This window comes from Bombina bombina, chromosome 2 (genome assembly GCF_027579735.1).
Source record: "Bombina bombina isolate aBomBom1 chromosome 2, aBomBom1.pri, whole genome shotgun sequence".
Lineage (NCBI taxonomy): Eukaryota > Metazoa > Chordata > Amphibia > Anura > Bombinatoridae > Bombina > Bombina bombina.
In genome coordinates, this window is record NC_069500.1 from 875,195,788 (window position 1) to 875,221,504 (window position 25,717).

Consider the following 25,717-nt stretch of genomic DNA (forward strand, 5'->3'; position numbering starts at 1 on the left):
AATGCAAGTCTGTTAAAAGAACTGAGATAAGGGGCAGTCTTAGATACAAGGTAATCACAGATGTAGAAAGTATATTAATATAACTATGTTGGTTATGCAAAACTGGGGAATGGCAATACTGTGTATATATATATATATATATATATATATATATATATATATATATATATATATATATATATATATGTATAGTTTTAATAAAAAAGAATTAATTCTGAATTAGACTGTCCCTTTAAAGCTAAGTTTCCTATGTGGAAAATGATCACTGCATGTTACCACATGAGCAGGGAGTATGTGTGTCACTGCCAGTGGTATATGTGTGTGACCTGTGCATGAATACATGATGTGGCAGCAAGTATATGTGTGTGACCCTGTGCAGGGAGTACATGTGCCTGTAGTATATACTTTATGTGTGACCCTAAACAGGGAGCACATGTGCCTGCAGTATATATGTGTGACCCATGTATCAGCTTATAAGTTTGTGACACTGCGCAGGGGGTATATATGTCCTATGTGTGTGTGACCCTGCTCTGGGAATACAAATTGTGTGTGACCATGGGCAGGAAGTACAAGCGGCAGAGGTAAGTATGTGTGGCCCTAGGCAGGGAGTGTGCTTGTGAGCAGTTAGTACAGTAGGAGGTGCTGCTCAGCACACACCGGTCTCATCCACTTCAGGAAGCCGGATCCCTTCAGTGGGAGGAGGAGAGCAGAGTCACACAGCTCCCACCTCTGGGGCTTTACAACAAAAGACTGGTCACAGGAGAAAAGTGCAGGGGGAAGATACAACCAGGGGAAAGGAATAAAGAAGACACGGGAGGGGGAGGAGGAGTAAAAGATAGAGAAAGCAAACGAAAGAAAAACACAAAGCCCAGGAAATTACAGCTAACGCGACATCTCAGACATGGAAAATGGAAGAAGGAGATGGTGGGGTAAGTCAGGGCACTGCATAATGTCTCACTGCATTTTATGTACTAATTTTCTGTATGTTATAATAAGGAATTGGAGCCCAGATTCATAGGATATGATTTGCAGCTCAAGTTTCTAGCAGAGAGCTTATACTAGGGTCTGACGTCTTATAATGACTGCCTGACACAGTGCAATAGAGCTATACCTCTTAGTGCATTAAGTAATGTATTTCTATCAAGGAATCAATAATAAATGCATGTAATACTGAAGTGCTTCTGTAAATATGCATATTCATTCATTTTATGTTTCTGGTTTCATTTTTTCATTCATTCATTCAGCCAGTCAATCGACCATTCATTTTCTGTGTATGAATGTGTCAACTTTCAAAAATAATCAGTCACATTTTAATGCAAAATACAAAAAAAGGGACAACGCATCACTTATATGATAGTTGTCGTACGTTACTGAACTTATAACTTCTGTTGATCACCAGCACTTCATATGCTATAGTATAACAAACTGCATGTAGTTTTCTAACGTCAACACCGGTTTGTTATGTTTTCGTGACACAGAGTACTAAGTATTTTCTTTTCATTGAAATCATTGGCAAAGTCATTGTTGAGATTAAAAACAATTTATAATACGTTTATTTGACTCTGACATTATAAACAAGCACAGTCATTCCAGCTTTTATGTGTAATTTGTTTCTTTTAATAGCTGTATGGAAATAAAAAGACTTGGTATTTGAAATGACATATGGTATATATATATATATATATATATATATATATATATATATATATATATATATATAAATATATATATATATATATATATATATAATTATTTTCCTCACATTTGCTTGTGACCAAGCATGGAATATATTATTTGATACTGCTTCTGTTTTGAGAAATATTCTGCAAACAAATAAAGCATGCACAAATAAATAAACAGGACAGACCAAAAGATAGATAGGTAGAAAATTAGCAACATGGGGAACAAAATAATAATTTTTTAATTTGCTTATCTGTTAGCAAAAGCTTCTCTATAGCCTGGATTTATTTATAAGGAAGTGTTTAACAAGAAATGAACACCTGAATATGGAGTGAGACATTCTTGTGCATGTGGTGTCAGTGAACCATGGTATGTCTTGATTTTTTTCTTTTGTTCCAATTACAACATTCATTTATCTAATACAGGCACAAGCCAAATATATGGACCGTAACAACTGGCTGTACGAAAATTAGTCAGTTGCCTCAGGCAGCAAAAGATGGCAACGATTTGAGTGAATCTGTTGTTAAGGGGTCAAGATTTTGAATGGCTTATGACTGGTTGTCACTAAATGCTTTCACTCTGAGCATTCTGGGATTTGTAGTATTTGGTTTACATTTATATCACTTATATTCTCATAATTTATTTTCAAAGTATATTATGCTCTACAGAACTGTACATTTTTTTGTATTAAAAGGGCCATTATAATGTTAAAATGACATGTTCTAATCTGTTAGAGCATGTCACTTTAACACAGCTTCTGTAATGCTATGTGCTTGACCCTGACAAAGGGTTTAAACACATACTTAAAGACCTGCTTGGAAACCGCAGAGCACTGCTGGCCCAGAGCGAAAACTGCTGCTGATCCAATTAGCAGTGCAAGTCATTGTTTAAATACATAGCATTACACTATTACAGCATTGCTAGTGTTAAAATTACATGCTTAAATCGATTGTAATAGATTTAATTTTAACACTATAATGGCCCTTTAATAAAAAAACAAGTGTGTTTTTGTTTTTGTAGTTCTGTACTTTGTGGAAGAGTGTCCTAAAACACCTTTTATTTTCAAGACTTTTCTAGATTCTTGAAAGCTTTGTAAATACGTTAACGTGTTTTTTTTAATTTTATTTACATTAACATGTTGTTTGCTGCAATTGTTTTTTAATGAACATACATCCCCAACTACTTATCTTGTTGTAAACAACCAATATGGGCCTGTCATTGAAACAGACACACCTTGCCCTTTCAACTTGCTAGAAAAACTTGCATTGTTTTGCTGTATCTTATCACCAATACTGAGGCCAATTAGGGACAAGTATTTAGCAGGTTTGTGAAGTATGAAGTCCACTCTCAGAACTGTGAAAACTCACTTTTTTTCCCAAATTACAGGAAAATGGACTAAAATACATTTTGAAAGTATATTGCAAGTTTTTTTTTTTTTTTTACTATGCATTACTATGAACAAACATTTTATATTACAATCTATGCGTTTTACAAATACTATTTTTTACATGAAATTGCACCAGCGTTACCTAGACTTTATTGAACTCGGACAAACTTCTTTATAATGTTATCACTGTTATGTACTTGATGTCCTGTATGAAAACAATAAATACAGTTTTGATGTGGTCTTAAAGGGATAGAAAGGTCAAAATTTAAATGTGCTTTAATGCATTTCAATTTTAAATAGAAGCACTTTTGCAATATACTTCCATTTGCAAAATTGCTTCAAGTTAGTTATTACTGTTTTTCTGGGCATATGCACATATCCTGTGAGTGCCCGTGCATTAGTATTCAAACACCAGACATTCTCAGAGGGTCAGTGGTGCTTGTGTGACACAAATTACGTCTTTACAGAAGAAATACACACCAGAGTCACCTCTCTGAGCTTGAATACTGGTAAACGGCTCTCACAGGATATGTGCATATCCCGCATATTTAAATTTGGACCTTTCTATTCCTTTAAGAACACATCAACAACTTTATTGTTTTCATTCAGAACATCATCCTCTCACTAAAGCTTTTGGGGCCGATTTATCATGTCGGCCCTACATTGATAAATGCCGACAGCATACTCTTGTCGGCATTTATCATTGCACAAGCATTTATTGTGAAATGCTTGTTCAATACCATCCCCTGCACATTTGCGGCCAATCGGCCGCTAGCAGGAGGTGTCAATCAACCCGATCGTATCCGATTGGCCTGATTGCTGTCCACCGCATCAGTGGTGGCGGACGAGTTAAGAAGCAGCGGTCTTAAGACCGCTGCTTCGTAACTTACATTTCCGGAGAGCCTGAAGGCTCATACAGAAACAGCTGCATCCGCAGTTTAGTAATTCGGCCCCTTTGTGTTCAATTATTCCCTCATCAGAGCAGTGTGGAGTCTTCCTTTTTAAAAAAAAATATTTATTTATATATTTTTTAAGAAAGAAGCCTTATTTTTATTAAATTTAAACAAAAACATCAGTAAATCAAACATTATTGTGGAATACAATAAAAATCAAATTCTCAAATCGTAAAGGCAAATTAATTTATTGTACTCCATCACCAAATGTCCAATATGATAGCTAAATGATAAAAGATCAAATCTTGTAAAGTGATTATGTCCAGATTGATTATCCAGGACAGCAATCTTTTCAACACCTGGTATAGGTAATGCAGACAATAAACAAATGGTAATAATATGTCTTGATATAAGTTCCAGAGCTTATGTTACTTTCATTGTTATCCCACGTGTGAGAGCGTGTCTCATGAGTGTCTAGTTCAGGGATGGGGAACCTTGGCCCTCCAGATGTTTCAGAACTACATTTCCCATGATGCTCAACTGGACTTCAGAGTGCAGACTGTTAGAGGTGTTGTAATGGTAACGTTCTAATGAAAGGGTGATTTGTACTTGAGTTTTCCACTCCTGGGGGATGGGGGGCATCTACCTTCTTTCAGTGTCTTGGAATAAGCTGCGTTGCCTGTTTTAATAAAAGTTTAAAGGGACAGTATACACTCATTTTCATATAACTGCATGTAATAGACACTACTATAAAGAATAATATGCACAGATACTGATATAAAAATCCAGTATAAAACTGTTTAAAAACTTACTTAGAAGCTGTCACTTTGGCTCTGTTGAAAAGGTAGCTGGAAAGCCCACTACAAGTGGCAAATAAGACACTCCCCCCCTCCCCCTTCTTTTGCATATGAAAAGACCCTTTACACAAACAGGAGCAAGCTGGAGTAGGTAGTCGAGCGTATTCACATAAAACTTTGGGGCTTGGTTAGGAGTCTGAAAATCAGAGCAATGTTATTTAAAAATAAGCAAAACTATACATTAATTTAAAAAAAAAACTTTATGGGCTATATAAATAGATTATCTACAAAACATTTATGCAAAGAAAAAATTAGTGTATAATGTCCCTTTAAGCAATGTTTGCTTTAATTTACATCCAAGTTTGGGGAGTATCAGAGTTTTCATTTTTCCAGTAAAGAAGGTAGAATCTGTGGATCCCTGACTTTGTGTATTTGTATTTGTTACACTCATTCATGCAATACAAAAATTTGTGTTATTTTCCTCATTATATCTTCGTATAATCAAAAAAATCTATTAAAGAGACAGTAGAGTCAAAGAGGCCCATTTATCAAGCTCTGAATGGAGCTTGAGGGCCCGTGTTTCTGGCGAGTCTTCAGACTCGCCAGAAACGCAAGTTGTGGAGCAGCATTCTAAAGACCGCTGCTCCATAACCTGTCCGCCTGCTCTGATGAGGCGGACAGAGATCACCACAATTCAACCCGATCGAGTATGATCGGATTGATTGACACCCCCCTGCTGGCGGCCGATTGGTTGTGAGTCTGCAGGGGGTGGCGTTGCACCAGCAGCTAACAAGAGCTGCTTGTGCAATGTTGAATACGGAGAGCGTATTGCTCTCTGCATTCAGCGATGTCTGTCGGACCTGATCCGCACTGTCGGATCAGGTCCGACAGACCTTTAATAAATAGGCCTCAAAATGTAGCTTTCCTGATACAGATAAAACATGCAGTTTTAAACAACTTTCCAATTTACTTCTATTATCTAATACGGTTTGTTATCTTGGTATACTTTGTTGAAAAGCATACTAGGTATGCTCAGGAGTGGTAATGCACTACTGGGAGCTTGTTGCTGATTGGTGGATGACATGTTTCTTTTGTCATTGGCTCAATTGATGTGTTCAGTTAGTTTCCAGTAGTGCATTGCTGTTCCTTCAAAAAAAAAAAAGAAAAGAAAAGAATACCAAGAGAATGAAGCAAATTAGACAATAGAAGTTAATTGAAAAGTTGTGTAGAATTGTATGGTCTGTCTAAATCATGAAATAAAATGTTTGGGTTTCATGTCCTTTTAATGCATCCCTTTAACACAGACAAAAATATGATTATTTATGTATCTTTTTGTCCTTCTGATTATTCAGTTGAATATTATGTTTGCACAACCTTTTTTCAGCATACATAACTTTGACACTTGTGTTTTATTTATGTATTTATGTATTTACTCTGTAATTACCTCACATTTAAAATCTGTTTCATTCTTTTTATATAATTGTTTTAAAATATTGAATTAATTCACTAAATAATTTATACAGCTAAGGCAGATTTTTTTTGTTCAGTCTGTGTAATATCTGTAATAATGCTTTATTCCCACCAAAGAGTTTTTAGTAAGTCATTTTGCTATCATTATTCTTCGGTGTATGCAGGCTGCTTTATTCAGCCAAGCAAAAAGTTTGTTCTTTCATCTATTTTTCCCACAGTCTTTCAGGGACTTGGGTGTTCCTTTATCACAAATGTGGTTTTAGTTGAAGGACACAATAGTGCCATATGGCATTTCATACACCAAATAAAAGATGCACTAAGAGTGTGAGTGAATTGTGAGAATCTCTATAGAATTTGTTTTTGTGTGTGGTTTTGAAAGATTTTTTTTTCGTGTGTGTGGCGTTTTTTCTATGTATTTTTTTTGCTATGTCTAGAAGCATGGAACATTGTCAAAATAAGGTGTTACCCTTCTGAAAGCCAAAATGTGTAATTTTACAATTTCACTTATATTTATATGGGCATATATTTTATTAAGTGCAAGAAAGTCAAAGTTAAAGGCACACTCAACCCAAATTTTTTTCTTTCAGATAGAACATGCAATTTTAAGCAACTTTCTAATTTACTCCTATTATCAATTTTTCTTTGTTCTCTTGCTATCTTTATTTGAAAAAGAAGGCATCTAAGCTTATTTCTTAGTTCAAAACTCTGGACAGCAATTTTTTATTGGTGGATGAATTTATCCACCAATCAGCAAGGACAACCCAGGTTGTTCACCAAAAATGGTCCGGCATCTAAACTTATATTCTTGCATTTTAAATAAAGATACCAAGAGAACGAAGAAAAATTGATAATAGGAGTAAATTAGAAAGTTGCTTAAAATTTCATGCTCTATCTGAATCACGAAAGAAAAAATGTGGGTTCAGTGTCCTGTTAAACATCCATGATTTAGAGCACGCAATAAAAGAAAACAACTTTCCAATTTACTTGCATTATCAAATTGTACGCAGTCTCTTTCTGAGGCACCAGTTCCTAGTGAGCATGTACAAAAGTTCAGTGTATACATATATGAGTTTGTAATTTGCTGATGGCTGTCACATGACAAGGCAATGGAATTAATTTTTATGGTTATGGTTAATAATTGGTTATGCAATTATATTGTATTTATTGGTCCTTTAACAAAATATATCTTCTTATTCTAAGACTAAATTTTATAATAAAACATAGATATACAATCTTTAATTTTGATATTTTGGGAACTCAAAGCAATGTTAAAATTGGACCCATAAAGTTTACCATCTATGCTCTAGACTTATTATTTTTTTTTGTATGTTGTCTATTTATGACAATTTTTTGATTTCTGCAAGCTAAAAATTTTGGACTGATAAAAAAAACCCCAATTTATGTTTTTGCGGGTAACTCACACAGAAAAAACGCTGAAAATGAAACGTAATTGCAGTGAGTATACAAACCTAAAAAATGCTTTAGCACATCAGGATTTAATGGCTCAGTGGCAAAAGGATTACGTAGGGTGACCCTTTTATCCATTTGAAGGATTATGGTTTAAAAATACATACTCTAGGGCCGCTTTCAGGTCAGTGAAAACCTTTATTGGCGCAACATCCCTGTTTTATATATTTCTATGTGTGCCCTGTGTCAGTCATTCTATGTATACATAAAGATCATGCAAATTAAAATGGTCTAAAGCATTGGTTTTCAACCAAAGTTACCTTAAGGACTGGTAGATTGTAGCCGCATATGTCCAGGGCCCGGTTGTCATATATATATATATATATTTAAATTAATTGGTGTCAGAGGGGGAAGAAAATTATATACTTTCATTGGTCTAATGTGTTAGAGCAGTGGTTCTCAATCCAAGTGATCTCAAGGCCTGGTACATTTTAGTCGGACATGTCCAAGGCCTGGTAGTCATGTGTGTGTGTGTGTATATGTTACGGGTAAAGTCAGAAATCCAGGTAATCCTAGGATTACCCAAGCAGCTTTGGGTAAAGCCCGAAGTGCTGTAATTCCCGCATCTACACAATTTTATTTGCCTCTGCATGAGGGTTTCAAGGAAGGCGCCCTGCCGATCCTCTGATGTCCACCCCAAGTGAACCTTGGGGAATGAGGTTTTCTTTGTTGTAACAAGCTTGTTATAGCTGGTTATATATAAGTTTGTTATATCGCTGCGGAATGTGTTGGCGCTCTACAAATAACCGATAAAGACCTAAATTGGAATAAAATGAAGTGGTGATTTAAAGTCCTGTAAGTGCCCTTTATACATGAGACAATATATACTGGGTTTTAAGGAAGCACTCGAGCATTAAAGTATCTGACAGTAGTGAGTGCATGGCAACAAAAATAAATATATATATATAATATATTTCTCCAACATAGGTGTGTCCGGTCCACGGCGTCATCCTTACTTCTGGGATATTCTCTTCCCCAACAGGAAATGGCAAAGAGCCCAGCAAAGCTGGTCACATGATCCCTCCTAGGCTCCGCCTACCCCAGTCATTCTCTTTGCCGTTGTACAGGCAACATCTCCACGGAGATGGCTTAGAGTTTTTTAGTGTTTAACTGTAGTTTTTATTATTCAATCAAGAGTTTGTTATTTTAAAATAGTGCTGGTATGTACTATTTACTCTGAAACAGAAAAGAGATGAAGATTTCTGTTTGTATGAGGAAAATGATTTTAGCAACCGTTACTAAAATCCATGGCTGTTCCACACAGGACTGTTGAGAGGAATTAACTTCAGTTGGGGGAACAGTGAGCAGTCTTTTGCTGCTTGAGGTATGACACATTCTAACAAGACGATGTAATGCTGGAAGCTGTCATTTTCCCTATGGGATCCGGTAAGCCATTTTTATTCAAGAACGAGGCTTCTGTTGATCAGATATGTAGGGCAGCGACTTGGTCTTCACTGCACACTTTTACCAAATTTTACAAGTTTGATACTTTTGCTTCTTCTGAGGCTATTTTTGGGAGAAAGGTTTTGCAAGCCGTGGTGCCTTCCATTTAGGTGACCTGATTTGCTCCCTCCCTTCATCCGTGTCCTAAAGCTTTGGTATTGGTTCCCACAAGTAAGGATGACGCCGTGGACCGGACACACCTATGTTGGAGAAAACAGAATTTATGTTTACCTGATAAATTACTTTCTCCAACGGTGTGTCCGGTCCACGGCCCGCCCTGGTTTTTTAATCAGGTCTGATAATTTATTTTCTTTAACTACAGTCACCACGGTATCATATGGTTTCTCCTATGCAAATATTCCTCCTTAACGTCGGTCGAATGACTGGGGTAGGCGGAGCCTAGGAGGGATCATGTGACCAGCTTTGCTGGGCTCTTTGCCATTTCCTGTTGGGGAAGAGAATATCCCACAAGTAAGGATGACGCCGTGGACCGGACACACCGTTGGAGAAAGTAATTTATCAGGTAAACATAAATTCTGTTTTCATGTTTTTTTTTTTTTTTTAAATATCATTTTTATTCGGGAGGACAAAATGCACACATAAAACAAAAGTGCGTGATACTGTCATATTACAGCAGGAAGTGGATATTCATTACAAAGACCTCGGGTAAAGTACAAGTTCCAAATTTAACATGTTATTTACTGGGTCAAGATAACAGTTGAAAATTAAATTTCAGTTTATATCAAAAAATGGGCACAGCAGTGTTGCATAAGTCCTAGTCCCAGACTCCACTTATTTTTTCCTTTTTCTTTACAACAAACAAAACCATAAACCTAACTAAACAGTATATCTCTAGCTAACAAGTACAAATAGTAAAACCTCTATCAGAGGTAATCATTACGGACCTTGTGAGAAAGGACCGTTGGGGTGCTGAGGCCTGGCTGGAAAAAAAAAAAAGGGGGGGGGGATATTGTAGTGGTAATGATAGGGGAGGGGGAGGGCAAGAGTACAGGTAAGTTACGGAGTTTGATCTAATATCCCCTATAGATGTTTAGTTGAGTAGGTGGTCCCAGTCTCCTCTAAGTGCGTCTTCCATGAAGGCAACCGAATCCCTAAAAGGTCTGAGGATAAGCCTCTGAACCTCCAGTTCGAAAGTGAGTATAAGTCTGCGCCATTTACGTAGGAACGGCCTAACCTATTCTGAACATCGGTTCTCACGTCCATCTGTTCTATGAAAATTTGTGATTTTAGCAAATTTTTGAAACCCCTGAAAGAGGGACCTTTGTCTGCTATCCAATGTTGTAGTAAGTGTTTCCTAGCCACTAAGATAATTAGGCTCAGTACTGAGTCTTGTTGTCGGAGCCTCTCATCCCACAACAGAAATATTATAGTCTCAGGGAGTAAGTCAATCTGTATCTGTAACCGCCTTCTCAGCCAGAATTGTATCTTTCCCCAGTATTGCCTAATTGGGGGGCACTCCCATATGTAATGGAGAAGCCCGGGGTTAGCTAAGGCGCATTTAGTACACTTGTTCGGTGAGGACGGAGCCCATTTTGCCAGTGTCCTTGGGGTGAGGTAGGCCCTGTGGAGAAAACGTATTTGGGATTCCCTGTATGAGGCTGACAAAGTAGCTTTCCTGGTCTTTTCCAAGCTGTTCCTTACCTCTACCCAAGAGACCTCTCTCAAACCCTCTCTAACCCAACCCGTCTGTATCGAAGACTGATGAGAAGTGAAAAGGTGCTGTAGAAGTGTCTGGTAGATTTCCGAAAGCGAGAACCTACCCATGGTGTATAGTGTCTGAGAAAGGCGGAAGGGAGAACCCTCCCAAAAGTCTGCACCGTCTCTGATCAGCGCCCCCATATAGTGGCGAACCTGTAAGTAGGCATAGAAATGTGTCCTAGGTATATTGTAGTCTCTCTGCAAGGCTCCGAATGTTTTGATTGCTTTTGATAATGGATCTAACAGGTGTTTAAGCGAAGACAGTCCCCGCGTCTCCCAAATGCGAAAAGGCAGGGTCTCGGAACCTGCCGGGAAGTCTGGGTTTCTTCTAATTGGTAAGTAGGGGGAGGCATGGCAAGTTTTACCCAGGTATTTGTGTGCCAGTAACCAGGCCTTTAAGGGGTCTTTGTATAGTATGTTAAGGCCCAGGGGTCTTAGGGATCTTGTGTCTGGTACGTGTGGAAGGTAAGCCAAAGAGACATTGCCCAGCACCGCCTGTTCTAGATTTATACGACAAAAATCTCCAGTGCCAACCTGCCAATCCACCACCAACCGGATCAGTGCGGCCCAATTGTATAGCCGGAAATCTGGAAGCGCCAGACCTCCATGAAGAAAGGGCAAGCTAAGCTTGTCTCTTGAGATCCTTGATTTTTTCCCCTGCCAGATAAAGGCTCTCGCTGCTGAATTTAAGAGTTTGATATCAGATTTGTTCACAAGTAAGGGGAGCATGAGCAATGGGTAGAGTAATCGAGGGAGTACCACCATCTTGAGTAGGGCCACCCTTCCCGACAAAGAAAGTGGGAGAGATCTCCAACTGTTCATCTGAGCCCTAAGTTTCGCGCAGACAGGGGTCAGATTATTAGCTTATAGTTTGTTGGGGTTGGCCGAAATCCTAATGCCTAGATATGTGATATCTTGCGAAGCTACCGAGAAGGGGTACCTCACATCTGAGCCCCTAGTGCGGTTCAACCAGAGAATCTCCGATTTTTGCACGTTGACTTTATAGCCGGAGAAGAGGCCAAATTCGGCAAGGTTTTGCAGAATGTTAGGTAGGTGCACTTGGGGGTCCTGCACAAATAGGAGCATGTCATCCGCATATAGAGCCAGGTGCTGCGGGACACCCGCGACATCGATACCTGGAAAGGTTTGACGAAGCTTGATGGCCAATGGCTCCAAGGCTAAATTGAAAAGGAGGGGTGACAGAGGGCACCCCTGGCTAGTACCCCTGTGCAGTTGAAGGCTGGGAGAGAATATATTATTCACTAGCACGTTTGCCATTGGTGACTGATAGAGATTTTTGATAAGGGTAAGGAAGGGACCGGTGAAGTTGGCTTGAGCCATGGTGTGGAACAGATGATCCCACTCCACACGGTCAAAGGCCTTTTCCGCGTCCAGGGATAGCAGAAAGGCCTCTGGTCTATCTTCCCTATGGGCGTGGTTACCTGTCCAGAAGTGTTGGACAATCTGCAAAACCCTTCGCACATTAACCGTCGATGAGCGTGCGTACATGAAGCCCGTCTGGTCTTCATGGATGATATTGGGCAGAATGAACTTCAGTCTCTCAGCAAACAACTTGGTGAGGATCTTGTAGTCCGAATTCAATAAAGAAATCGGCCTATACGACTCAGGAAGCAGAGAATCTTTTCCCGCTTTATGGATTAATGTGATAGAGGCCGATAGAAATTCCGGGGAGGGGGTTTTCTCCCCTTCGGAATAGACTGTGAACAGATCCACGAGGGTGGGGGCCACTTGTGGTTTGAGTAGGCGGTAGAATTCAATCAGTAGGCCATCAGGGCCAGGCGCCTTACCCATTGACATGCTCATAATGGTTTTTTCTACCTCCTCTCTTGTTATGGGGGCATTCAGCATAGCTGATTGTTCCTCCGAGAGTTTTGGGAGATTGATCGTCTCCCAAAAATGATCCCTCACCTTGTTCCCCGTGGGGAGTTCGCTTGTATACAGAGAGGAGTAGTATGAAGCAAAGGCTTCTGCAATAGCCCCTGGGTCCCTCAGGACTCTGCCCCCAACCTTGATCGCCTGAATATGTTTGGAGGAGGTGCTCTGTTTCACCAAAGTGGCCAAAAGTTTTCCCGATTTGTCCCCGTACCGGTAATATCTACCCCGGGTCCGTATAAGCGCCTGAGAGGCCTGGTGCGCAAGGAGTGAGTCATACTCCAGTTTGATGCCGGTATAGGCGCGGTAAGTGTTATGGGAGGGGTTAGTGCAATACACACGGTAAGCCTCTGCCAGCCTATCTCTCAATCCCGCAACTTTCTCCGTGCATTGCTTTTTTCTACGGGCCATAAACGCAATGATGTTGCCCGAAAGAACGGCTTTAGCCGTGTTCCAGAAGAGTTCTGGCGAATTTAGATGTTGGATGTTGTTTGTCCTATAGTCATCCCAACAGTGCACAAGGTAGGACTGAAATTCTTGGGAGGTTACCAGATATTTTGGGAAACGCAGGGTACGTCTGTTAGGCACCCTGGGTGTGATATCAAGAAAAAGTGCTATGGGGGCGTGATCAGAGACAATAACTTCACCTATCTTTGTATCTATGACCTGTGTGATCGCCGAGTTTGAGATCAGAAATAGATCAATGCGTGACATAGAGGGCGTTGCCCTGGAGACGCAGGTATAGTATCTGCCATCGGGATTAAGTTGACGCCAGATGTCAGAGACATCCAAGGCGCCTCCCAGACCTTCGAAGACTTCTCTCTCAAATTTGTCTGATACTCTAGGCAGGCTTTTCGCTGCGCATCTGTTAGGATCTCTTAGCCTATCGCAATGGGGGTTGGGGGCTAGATTGAAATCTCCACCTAAGATGATGTGTGTACCCAGGTAGGGTGTGAGTAGAGTCGTAATGGAATCCCAGAATTTTCTGTCTTTTTGGTTCGGGGCATAGATGTTACACAGGGTGTAGGTGTTGTTTAGGATTCTAATCTGTACTACCAGGTATCTACTTTCTGGGTCTTTAAGCACATCTAAAATCTCATATTCCAGTTGTTTACCGAAAAGTATAGTCAATCCTCTACTAGCTGACTTGTATGAGACAAATTCAACTCTTCCCACCCATCCGGTCTGTAATTTACTATGTTCTAAATCTGAGAGGTGGGTCTCCTGCAAGAATACAATTTCTGCATGTTTTTTCCTTAGGTGGGTTAAAATCGACTTCCTCTTAATAGGGGAGTGAATTCCCCCAACATTCCAGGAATATAAATTAAATCATATCTAATGGGGATGATATGAGTGTTATGGGCATGTTCATGGTTAGGGGTGGTGAGGTGCAGTGGCATCGTAGACAAAGACAGGGGGGGTGGGTGGAGGGAGAAAGAGGCAGAGGGTTGTGGGATCGTAGAAAGAGGGAGGGAGATAAAAAAAAAAAAAGAAAAAAAAAAGGGGGTTTTCAAACCTTTGCGGCGTGGGTAGAGGATCCCGGTTCAGCCCTTCTCCATGCCGAGCCCCAGCCAGGCCCCAATGAACAGACATTGCAAACCATGGCGCTGTAATGAAATTCAAATTTGTCATCGGAACCCAATCTAATACAGCATTTATAATAAGATCAGCAAAAATTAACATGTTATGACAGATATATATTTTTTTTTCCATCATGTGCGCCAACAATAGAGAGCAGCCAAAGATAAGCTGCCTCAACTAAAAACTCAAAACCTTTGTAACCAAACCTTGTGAAGTCACAACCGGGGCAATCCACCAGGGCTGCCCCGTGTGTGGACCCTTGGTCCGGGCGCGGGCCAGACACTCGGCCCTCCTCCGAGGAGGGTCTCAATAGTAGCGTGATTAATTGAGACAGAGCCAGTATCCATGTCCAATTAACCATTATTGCAATTTAAGTTTGATACAATCGAACATAATTAAACATTTGTTAGTCAGACCTGTATTTCCCATTCAACCCTCCCCCCCTCTCAGTTGTCTCTGGGGGCTGCGTGTGGGGCTGCGCACTGGGGGTTCATAGTTGTCTAAGAAATCCCGGGCAGCTGCCGGGGTTTCGAAGAATCTGGAACCCCTGGGGGTGATTAGTTTGAGCCTAGCGGGGTACAAAAGGAAGGCCTGTTTACCCTCCTTATGAAGCTGTGAGCAAAGGGGTGAGAATTCTCTGCAGCGTTTCATAAGGTCCGCAGAGAAGTCTTGGAATAGTAGTAGTCTTGAGTTTTCAAACATCAGCTCGCCTACTTTTCTGTAAGCTCTCAAGATGGCAGTTTTGGTTTGAAAATGCAAGAATTTAATCATTATGGGGCGAGGTTGGTCCAAGTTCTGACTAGGTCTATCCGGCCCTACCCTGTGTGCCCTCTCCACCCCTCCAGCAAGGTCTTTGATAGATATGTTCAGTAGTGAAGGTAAAGTGTTTTCTATAAAATTAATCAACTCCTGTTGTTTAACGGATTCTGGGAGACCAAGGAGACGCATATTATTGCGCCTCGATCTATTTTCTAGATCGTCTATTTTCATCTGGAGAGATATGTTTTGTTTCTCTAAGTGTGTTATTCTACTCGATGTGTTGATTTTAGAGTCTTCCAGGTCTGATATTCTACCCTCTGCCTCTCCCAACCTGGTTGAAAACTGTTTGACCTCCCCCGCCAGGGTGTCTACACCCCTTTGTAAGTTGTCAATTTTAGGCATGAAAAGCAGGGTGATTTGTTTAACAATAGGATGGGTTTCCACCTGTTCCCCCTCTATTGGGGTTTCAGAACTGTGACCCTGAGTGGGTAGGTCACTAGCAGCTCTATGGCGGCGGTCATTGGCTTTACTACGACTCGCCATTGGGGTGTTAGTTAAAAATGTATCCATATACCTAGGGACCTGTAAGGGAAGATGTGAGGTATTGAAAAGCAGGTGCTACGTTGTTATAACAGAGTGAAATGTCAAATACCACTCACAAAAACACCCACAAAAACACCAAGATATGGTAAGGCAATTATAGCACAGAGAACATCTATCATCAGTAAGCAAAATAGTGCAACAGAGTAAACATTGTCAAAACCTGTCAGCAATGGGGGCATGGGATTCCTACACTCCCACCCCAGTCTGAAGCCTCCTTGCAGGAAGATAGAATCCCAGAATGAGCTAGGGACCACACTGCTTCATAGGGAAAAGGAAAGGATTGGTTAGAGGCAAAAATTGACAGCAATTATACAGCAATTATACACCAAGCAGTACAGAGCAGCTTTACATAATATGGTAGCAGAAAAAGTTGGACCCTGTAGTTCTAGGAGAGTGTCCCTGGGTATCAAGGTGCACAGATATGATGTGGCTCGGCTTCACTCTCCAGGGGTCTTGGGAAGCAAAGTGACCGTTTCTTTTTCCCTGCAATATGGCCAAACTCCGGAGGGAGTTATTTTTTGCTGTGCATGCCTGTTTCACCAGGGCCTGTTGCAAAATATCCTGTTAAGGTCTGGTGTAGGGCCAGCAGGGGTGTCCAATAAAGTTTTATCCCACAAAAGGCCAAGCAAATACCGGAGTGGTCACCTCCGTGGGCAACTAAGAGAAACCCAGTCCAAATGTTCAGAGGGGGGTGTAATGGTATCAAGCAGGCCCAAGCTAATGTCTTTGATATGCACTATGAGTTCAAGTAGTAGCGGTGACCAGTTATGTATATGGGAAGAGGAGGGTCACATGGAGGTACAAGTGTAATGTTCTTACAGGTTCAAGGATTAGCAGCACTCCAAAAGGTAGAGTAAAACACAGTCTTTATTCTTAAAGTTTAAATAATCAAAAAAATACACACAAGAAATAGTGCAATGCAGCACAGCACAGCACATCAGCAAAAAAGGTTACATGGAAGGGGAGCGAGGTGTTTTACTCTACCTTTTGGAGTGCTGCTAATCCTTGAACCTGTATTCTACGAAGCTTGCTCGGCTTCCTTCAGCTGGCACCCCGCCACAAGTACATTTCTTCAGACCGGCCTTTTGAGGACTGCAATTGGCTAGCTACCTACACACCTCCTAAGCTGTAGCTACGTCATCCCCTATGTAATGTTCTTACCCTGTGCAGCGACAATGTCCTGTGAACGTGGGGTGTCTCCCCGGTATGCCCAAGAGTTTCAGCGCCAAGTGGAGGGAGTCCCCAACAGATTTCTCCGATGTCCAAGGGCCCTCCTAGGCGAGCGGGCCAGTTCACTGACCTTTCGAGCGTTCACTGACAGGCCGCGGCAAGGACCATGTGGCTATAGGCCCCGCAGACCAAGAGCATGGGTCCGAAGTCTGGGGTATCCGGTGCCGGGGGTTAAAGTGACCTGTCCCTGCGATGTTCAGCCTCACCGTCCACTCCTCGCTGTTCCGACTCTGGAGGATGGTGAGCCACGTGGGCCCAAGATGGCGTCAGCCGAGTCTGTGGCGCAGATCCCCACGGCAGCTCTATATACCCAGATAATCGTCAGGAGCAAGAGGCGGAGGCCGGGCTGACCTTCGTGAGTAGCTGTCCGATGAAAGAATCTCCTTGTTAGGCTGGGGGTCTTCGGTGGGGGAGCCGGGTTCACTCCTATGAAAAAGTGCTGAAAGGAGTCACCTCAAGCAACTCCTCCGCTCCGGGCAGCGAGACCTGCCAAGGATTTTTTCGTGGGGCTCCAGGGAGGCAGCTGGGTAGATGGAGGACAAAGTTAGTCGCCAGTGAGCTATAAAAAGCAGATTATTGGGCAAGTAAAAGCAGGTTGATGCGGAGCTCTGCTGCCTATCCCGAAGCCCGCCCACCGGAAGTCCCCCCATATTTCATGTTTTATATGAATTATGAAAGCTACATTTCACTTTCGTGTCCCTTTAAAGGGACTTTGTACTATTTTTCCTATTATCCTTATGAAAGAAAAGCATTTAAAAACGTTGGAGAGATTTTCTGAAGGAAAAATGGGAATAGACGCACATACTTATTGTTACCTATTTGCCCATAGCTATTGAGCATTGGTAGAAAGTACACAACTGATACTGTTATATTATTTACATTTAATTTTACATGGCTTTTACCTCACATTTTTAAGGCAAATTCAAAATTTCAACAGATTGAAGTGCTGCTCTTCAATACAGATATAAATAATATGAGTATAATATTCCTTTAAAGTGATGGTAAACTCAAGCTTATGAAGTTTAATACTTTGGAAGTACTCCTCGATATGTGCACAGTGATGACTGAATTTTTTTAAAGTAAACTTTTTTTTCAAAGAAAATATTACTTTTTAAGGCCGCTCCGTTACCTGTGCCAGGGCCGCCTTTGAGAATATCTGTAGTCTCATTTTGACAGACAGGTGCATCGTCCAATAGGGACTGCACTATACGCCTAATGTCAGTCTAGTATATGCACGCTCCCATAATGGTTATTTACAGCAGAATCGCCAGAACTACAACTGTAAAAATGCAGTTTTAGCTCCAATCTCACCGCTGCTTATAGTGAACAGTGAATCTTCCTGTCAGTAGCGATTCACTGTTCACTGCAGCGGTGAAAATAGCACATATTTTTTTATCTTGCGTGAATATCCTTTTTATAAACAGCCAGTTTATTGTCATTAAAACAAAACAGTATTTTTAAAGTAAACAGTGAAAACATTTTCCTGAGCGGTAAACCATACTGATATTTTTCTACCCCGATATAATATGCATTATATTTTCAAATATTTTTAAAAAATACATTACATATAATAGATAGCAATACATTACATAAACATAAATAAAATACCATTACAATATTTCTAAAAGCACAGAAAGCAATAGACAAAGAAAGAAAGCCTGGCAGAAAGAAAAAAAAAAACGGAGCAAAATGACCTAAGTTGCAGCAAGGACAGATAGTGTAATCCAATCTAGTTTATCAGCTTGTCTAATGTGATGCAGCCTTAAGTAAAATGTTTTTTATTCTGTTCCTGACGCCAATGAATATGTATCTATCTCCACTGTGATTTATGCATTGTCTATTTCTACAACATAAGCTCTTTATTTGCAGCGCAGAATTATACAGTCTGTGCCATTTACTATCAGTCACTGCTTGCCTTCTGTGCTTAAAGGGACAGCAGGGTGTTCTAATAATAATCCGTTATCATAATAACAATGCCAATTATTTATTTTCCTTTCACAAAAGTGTATTCATGTCCATCACTGTGTTTTCATTCAAGCTTACTTATTAAAATACTTTGCGCTTTCCCATTTAAGTTCCAAGAATATGTGGTAAATAAATAATGAATGTAATTACGTATTTGATATTGCAGTATACATGTCATATACTACAGTATTAATTTTCATTGACTGATAGAGACATCAGCTTCAGCAGTATTGGTATATTGATAATAGGGTCAAATAGCCATAGGTTTAAAATGAAAAAGTTGGTTTATTCAGCACATTAAAGGGACATTAAACACTAAATACATGCTAGATAGAATGATGCATTCAAAGAAAAGATTAGTCCATGACTAACTTGTAGATATATTTTTTAAAGTTTCATTAGTTGTTTAAAAGGGACAAAATAAGTGTAAAGTTTTAGTGTCTATAAAACACTGGGAGCTGCCATGTTGTAACTTGTGTTACCTTCTCTGCTGTGGCCAATTAGGGTCAGTTATAAATAGGTCACTAGAGTGTGCAGCCAATGGTTGTGCTGGATTTAACAGTGTTCTGCACTTCCATTTCTAACAGGAACTGAAAAGCTCACAATTTCAGAATGGAATTACAGGCAAAGAGGGCAAAATAAATAATGAAAGTATATTGCAGAGTTGTTTTATTATATACAATTTATTATTTTATATTACCATCTCAAAGTGTTTGATGTCCCTTTAAGTAAATGTAATATATTTTCAAAAGCCTTTATGAAGAAACTGATAAAACATTTTTAATGTCCCTTTTGCACAATATTGTTATATACACACTTTTTGGGGAACAACCTCCTACTGAGCATGTGCACAATCTCACAGGGTATACGTATACTAGTCTGTGATTGGCTGATGTCTGTCACATGATACATGGGGCGGAAAATGGGAGATAAAATAAATTTGTCTGTAAAAAATCTACTGCTTATTTTAAATTCAGAGTAGGTGTTAAATCATTGTCTTTTTGTACTGCATTGAGAGGTCCCTTAAGAAACAAAATAATATAAACAATTAAACTTGTTATAAAAATAAATAAATGTGGGGTAGATTTCAATGTAGATAAAAAGCTACAGTCTATCTACAAACATCCTCACAGATATTTATTGAGAGTTTTGTAGCACAGAAATGTTAATAAGCACTAAGAATGTGTTCCTTAGATTGTTGGTATATTTGCTGTTGCCGTTTGCGGTTTCTTTGTTTTACCTTCACATATCAGTTTATTTTGCATTTGTTTCTAACCACAGTTTATTGCACATGAAATGAATTATGGCTAAAGTCTATGCCCTTCACATTTGCTTCTGAATAAGCACCTGGTATTACAAGTTCAATTTAAATAGCATTTCAGTACCAAGTCATACAAATGTATTCATTATTCATACAAAGCGAAAGTGAATCTTTACGATCTCGGACACATATTTCATTACAGTTGCAAATGTTGCCTCTTGGAAGTAAGAACAGCCGTCCACATAGATATAAATGCAATAATTTTGGTTATTATTAATCAGAATATCAGATGGTGTTGGTAAGAGCTGCAACTCTTGGCAGTTATCGGTTCTTGAGCAACTACAGTCTACCTGTAGAAAAAAAGAGAGAAAAATAACTAAACGAACCACATTACTGATATATCATGAAAATTTGCTGGTGTCATTTTATGAGGCATGCAAATATCTTGCTGTCTCAAGATTCAGCTACATAGAAACTTACATTTTTAATGGCAGATTAAAACCATACGCCCAACAAATCTGCCCAAAATAAAAGATAAGGGAAAAACAGAATTTATGCTTACCTGATAAATTACTTTCTCCAACGGTGTGTCCGGTCCACGGCGTCATCCTTACTTGTGGGATATTCTCTTCCCCAACAGGAAATGGCAAAGAGTCCCAGCAAAGCTGGTCACATGATCCCTCCTAGGCTCCGCCCACCCCAGTCATTCGACCGACGGACAGGAGAAAATATATATAGGAGAAACCATATGATACCGTGGTGACTGTAGTTAGAGAAAATAATTCATCAGACCTGATTAAAAAACCAGGGCGGGCCGTGGACCGGACACACCGTTGGAGAAAGTAATTTATCAGGTAAGCATAAATTCTGTTTTCTCCAACATAGGTGTGTCCGGTCCACGGCGTCATCCTTACTTGTGGGAACCAATACCAAAGCTTTAGGACACGGATGAAGGGAGGGAGCAAATCAGGTCACCTAAATGGAAGGCACCACGGCTTGCAAAACCTTTCTCCCAAAAATAGCCTCCGAAGAAGCAAAAGTATCAAATTTGTAAAATTTGGCAAAAGTGTGCAGTGAAGACCAAGTCACTGCCTTACATATCTGGTCAACAGAAGCCTCGTTCTTGAAGGCCCATGTGGAAGCCACAGCCCTAGTGGAGTGAGCTGTGATTCTTTCAGGAGGCTGCCGTCCGGCAGTCTCATAAGCCAATCGGATAATGCTTTTAAGCCAAAAGGAAAGAGAGGTAGAAGTCGCTTTTTGACCTCTCCTTTTACCAGAATAAACAACAAACAAGGAAGATGTTTGTCTGAAATCTTTAGTAGCCTCTAAATAGAATTTTAGAGCACGGACTACGTCCAAATTGTGTAACAAACGTTCCTTCTTTGAAACTGGATTCGGACACAAAGAAGGTACAACTATCTCCTGGTTAATATTTTTGTTGGAAACAACTTTCGGAAGAAAACCAGGCTTAGTACGCAAAACCACCTTATCTGCATGGAACACCAGATAGGGCGGAGAACACTGCAGAGCAGATAACTCTGAAACTCTTCTAGCAGAAGAAATTGCAACCAAAAACAAAACTTTCCAAGATAATAACTTAATATCTACGGAATGTAAGGGTTCAAACGGAACCCCTTGAAGAACTGAAAGAACTAGATTTAGACTCCAGGGAGGAGTCAAAGGTCTGTAAACAGGCTTGATTCTGACCAGAGCCTGAACAAATGCTTGAACATCTGGCACAGCTGCCAGTCTTTTGTGAAGTAAAACAGATAAAGCAGAGATCTGTCCCTTCAGAGAACTTGCAGATAATCCTTTCTCCAAACCCTCTTGTAGAATGGATAGAATCTTAGGAATTTTTATCTTGTTCCATGGGAATCCTTTAGATTCACACCAACAGATATATTTTTTCCATATTTTATGGTAAATTTTTCTAGTTACAGGCTTTCTAGCCTGAATCAGAGTATCTATTACAGAATCTGAAAACCCACGCTTTGATAAAATCAAGCGTTCAATCTCCAAGCCGTCAGTTGTAGGGAAACCAGATTCGGCCCTGAACAAGAAGGTCCTGTCTCAAAGGTAGCTTCCATGGTGGAGCCGATGACATATTCACCAGGTCTGCATACCAAGTCCTGCGTGGCCACGCAGGAGCTATCAAGATCACCGAGGCCCTCTCTTGATTGATCCTGGCTACCAGCCTGGGAATGAGAGGAAACGGTGGGAATACATAAGCTAGGTTGAAGGTCCAAGGTGCTACTAGTGCATCTACTAGAGTCGCCCTTGGATCCCTGGATCTGGACCCGTAGCAAGGAACCTTGAAGTTCTGACGGGACGCCATCAGATCCATGTCTGGAATGCCCCACAATTGAATTATTTGGGCAAAGATTTCCGGATGGAGTTCCCACTCCCCCGGATGGAATGTCTGACGACTCAGAAAATCCGCTTCCCAATTTTCCACTCCTGGGATGTGGATTGCAGACAAGTGGCAGGAGTGATCCTCCGCCCATTGAATTATTTTGGTCACTTCTTCCATCGCTAGGGAACTCCTTGTTCCCCCCTGATGATTGATATATGCAACAGTCGTCATGTTGTCTGATTGAAACCTTATGAATTCGGCCTTTGCTAGTTGAGGCCAAGCTTTGAGAGCATTGAATATCGCTCTCAGTTCCAGAATGTTTATCGGGAGAAGAGATTCTTCCCGAGACCATAGACCCTGAGCTTTCAGGGGTTCCCAGACCGCGCCCCAGCCCACCAGGCTGGCGTCGGTCGTGACAATGACCCACTCTGGTCTGCGGAAGCTCATTCCCTGTGACAGATTGTCCAGGGTCAGCCACCAACGGAGTGAATCTCTGGTCTTTTGATCTACTTGAATCGTCGGAGACATGTCTGTATAATCCCCATTCCACTGTCTGAGCATGCACAGTTGTAATGGTCTTAGATGAATTCGTGCAAAAGGAACTATGTCCATTGCTGCAACCATCAATCCTATTACTTCCATGCACTGCGCTATGGAAGGACGAAGAACAGAATGAAGTACTTGACAAGAGCTTAGAATTTTTGATTTTCTGACCTCTGTCAGAAAAATCCTCATTTCTAAGGAATCTATTATTGTTCCCAAGAAGGGAACTCTTGTTGACGGGGACAGAGAACTTTTTTCTTTGTTCACCTTCCATCCGTGAGATCTGAGAAAGGCTAGGACGATGTCCGTATGAGCCTTTGCTTTTGACAGAGACGACGCTTGAATCAGGATGTCGTCCAAGTAAGGTACTACTGCAATGCCCCTTGGTCTTAGAACCGCTAGAAGGGACCCTAGTACCTTTGTGAAAATCCTTGGAGCAGTGGCTAATCCGAATGGAAGTGCCACAAACTGGTAATGCTTGTCCAGAAAAGCGAACCTTAGGAACTGATGATGTTCCTTGTGGATAGGAATATGTAGGTACGCATCCTTTAAATCCACGGTAGTCATAAATTGATTTTCCTGGATAGTAGGTAGGATCGTTCGAATAGTTTCCATTTTGAACGATGGAACCTTGAGAAATTTGTTTAGGATCTTGAGATCCAAAATTGGTCTGAATGTTCCCTCTTTTTTGGGAACTATGAACAGGTTGGAATAAAAACCCATCCCTTGTTCTCTTATTGGAACTGGATGAATCACTCCCATTTTTAACAGGTCTTCTACACAATGTAAGAATGCCTGTCTTTTTATTTGGTTTGAAGATAATTGAGACCTGTGGAACCTTCCCCTTGGGGGTAGTTCCTTGAATTCCAGGAGATAACCTTGAGAAACTATCTCTAGCGCCCAAGGATCCTGAACATCTCTTGCCCAAGCCTGAGCAAAGAGAGAAAGTCTGCCCCCCACCAGATCCGGTCCCGGATCGGGGGCCATCCCTTCATGCTGTTTTGGTAGCAGTGGTAGGCTTCTTGGCCTGCTTACCCTTGTTCCAGCCTTGCATTGGTCTCCAGGCTGGTTTGGGTTGTGAAGTATTACCCTCTTGCTTAGAGGATGTAGAATTAGAGGCTGGTCCGTTTCTGCGAAAGGGACGAAAATTAGGTTTATTTTTAGCCTTAAAAGACCTATCCTGTGGGAGGGCGTGGCCCTTTCCCCCAGTGATGTCTGAAATAATCTCTTTCAAATCAGGTCCAAATAATGTTTTACCCTTGAAAGGAATGTTAAGCAATTTTGTCTTGGAAGACACATCCGCTGACCAAGACTTTAGCCAAAGCGCTCTGCGCGCCACGATAGCAAACCCTGAATTTTTCGCCGCTAATCTAGAGTTAGCCAATTTAAGTGCTTGAACTCTGTCCATAACCTCCTCATACGAAGATTCTTTATTGAGCGACTTTTCTAGTTCTTCGAACCAGAAACACGCTGCCGTAGTGACAGGAACAATGCATGAAATTGGTTGTAGAAGGTAACCCTGCTGAACAAAAATCTTTTTAAGCAAACCTTCTAATTTTTTATCCATAGGATCTTTGAAAGCACAACTATCTTCGATAGGAATAGTAGTGCGTTTGTTTAGAGTAGAAACCGCCCCCTCGACCTTGGGGACTGTCTGCCATAAGTCCTTTCTGGGGTCGACTATAGGAAATAATTTCTTAAATATAGGGGGGGGAACAAAAGGTATGCCGGGCCTTTCCCACTCCTTATTTACTATGTCCGCCACCCGCTTGGGTATAGGAAAAGCGTCGGGGGGGCACCGGAACCTCTAGGAACTTGTCCATCTTACATAACTTTTCTGGAATGACCAAATTGTCACAATCATCCAGAGTAGATAATACCTCCTTAAGCAGTGCGCGGAGATGTTCTAATTTAAATTTAAATGTCACAACATCAGGTTCAGCTTGTTGAGAAATTTTTCCTGAATCTGAAATTTCTCCCTCAGACAAAACCTCCCTCATGGCCCCTTCAGATTGGTGTGAGGGTATGTCAGAACAGTTATCATCAGCGTCCTCTTGCTCTTCAGTGTTTAAAACAGAGCAATCGCGCTTTCTCTGATAAGTAGGCATTTTGGATAAAATATTTGCTATGGAGTTATCCATTACAGCCGTTAATTGTTGCATGGTAATAAGAATTGGCGCACTAGATGTACTAGGGGCCTCCTGTGTGGGCAAAACTGGTGTAGACACAGAAGGGGATGATGTAGTATTATGTTTACTCCCCTCATTTGAGGAATCATCTTGGGCAATATCATTGTCTGTGGCATTACTGTCCTTACTTTGTTTGGACACTATGGCACAATTATCACATAAATTTAAATGGGGAGACACCTTGGCTTTCATACATATAGAACATAGCTTATCTGATGGTACAGACATGTTAAACAGGCTTAAACTTGTCAACAAAGCACAAAAAACGTTTTAAAATAAAACCGTTACTGTCACTTTAAATTTCAAACTGAAAACACTTTATTACTGAATATGTGAAAAAGTATGAAGGAATTGTTCAAAATTCACCAAAATTTCACCACAGTGTCTTAAAGCATTAAAAGTATTGCACACCAAATTTCAGAGCTTTAACCCTTAAATTAACGGAACCGAAGCCGTTTTTACATTTAACCCCTATACAGTCCCA

The 25,717-nt window shown here is 40.6% G+C and overlaps 1 protein-coding gene across 1 annotated transcript in view; it reads left to right on the forward strand.

Moving 5' to 3' along the window:
* The first annotated feature begins 648 nt into the window (after positions 1-648).
* The window catches only part of PSD3 (pleckstrin and Sec7 domain containing 3), a 1,090,324-nt gene continuing 1,065,255 nt past the window's right edge, over positions 649-25,717 (forward strand). Inside the window, exon 1 of the mRNA XM_053703211.1 lies at positions 649-929. Within this exon, the coding sequence (XP_053559186.1) occupies positions 909-929 (21 nt within the window). The 5' untranslated portion in view covers positions 649-908. The remainder of the gene's footprint in view (positions 930-25,717) is intronic.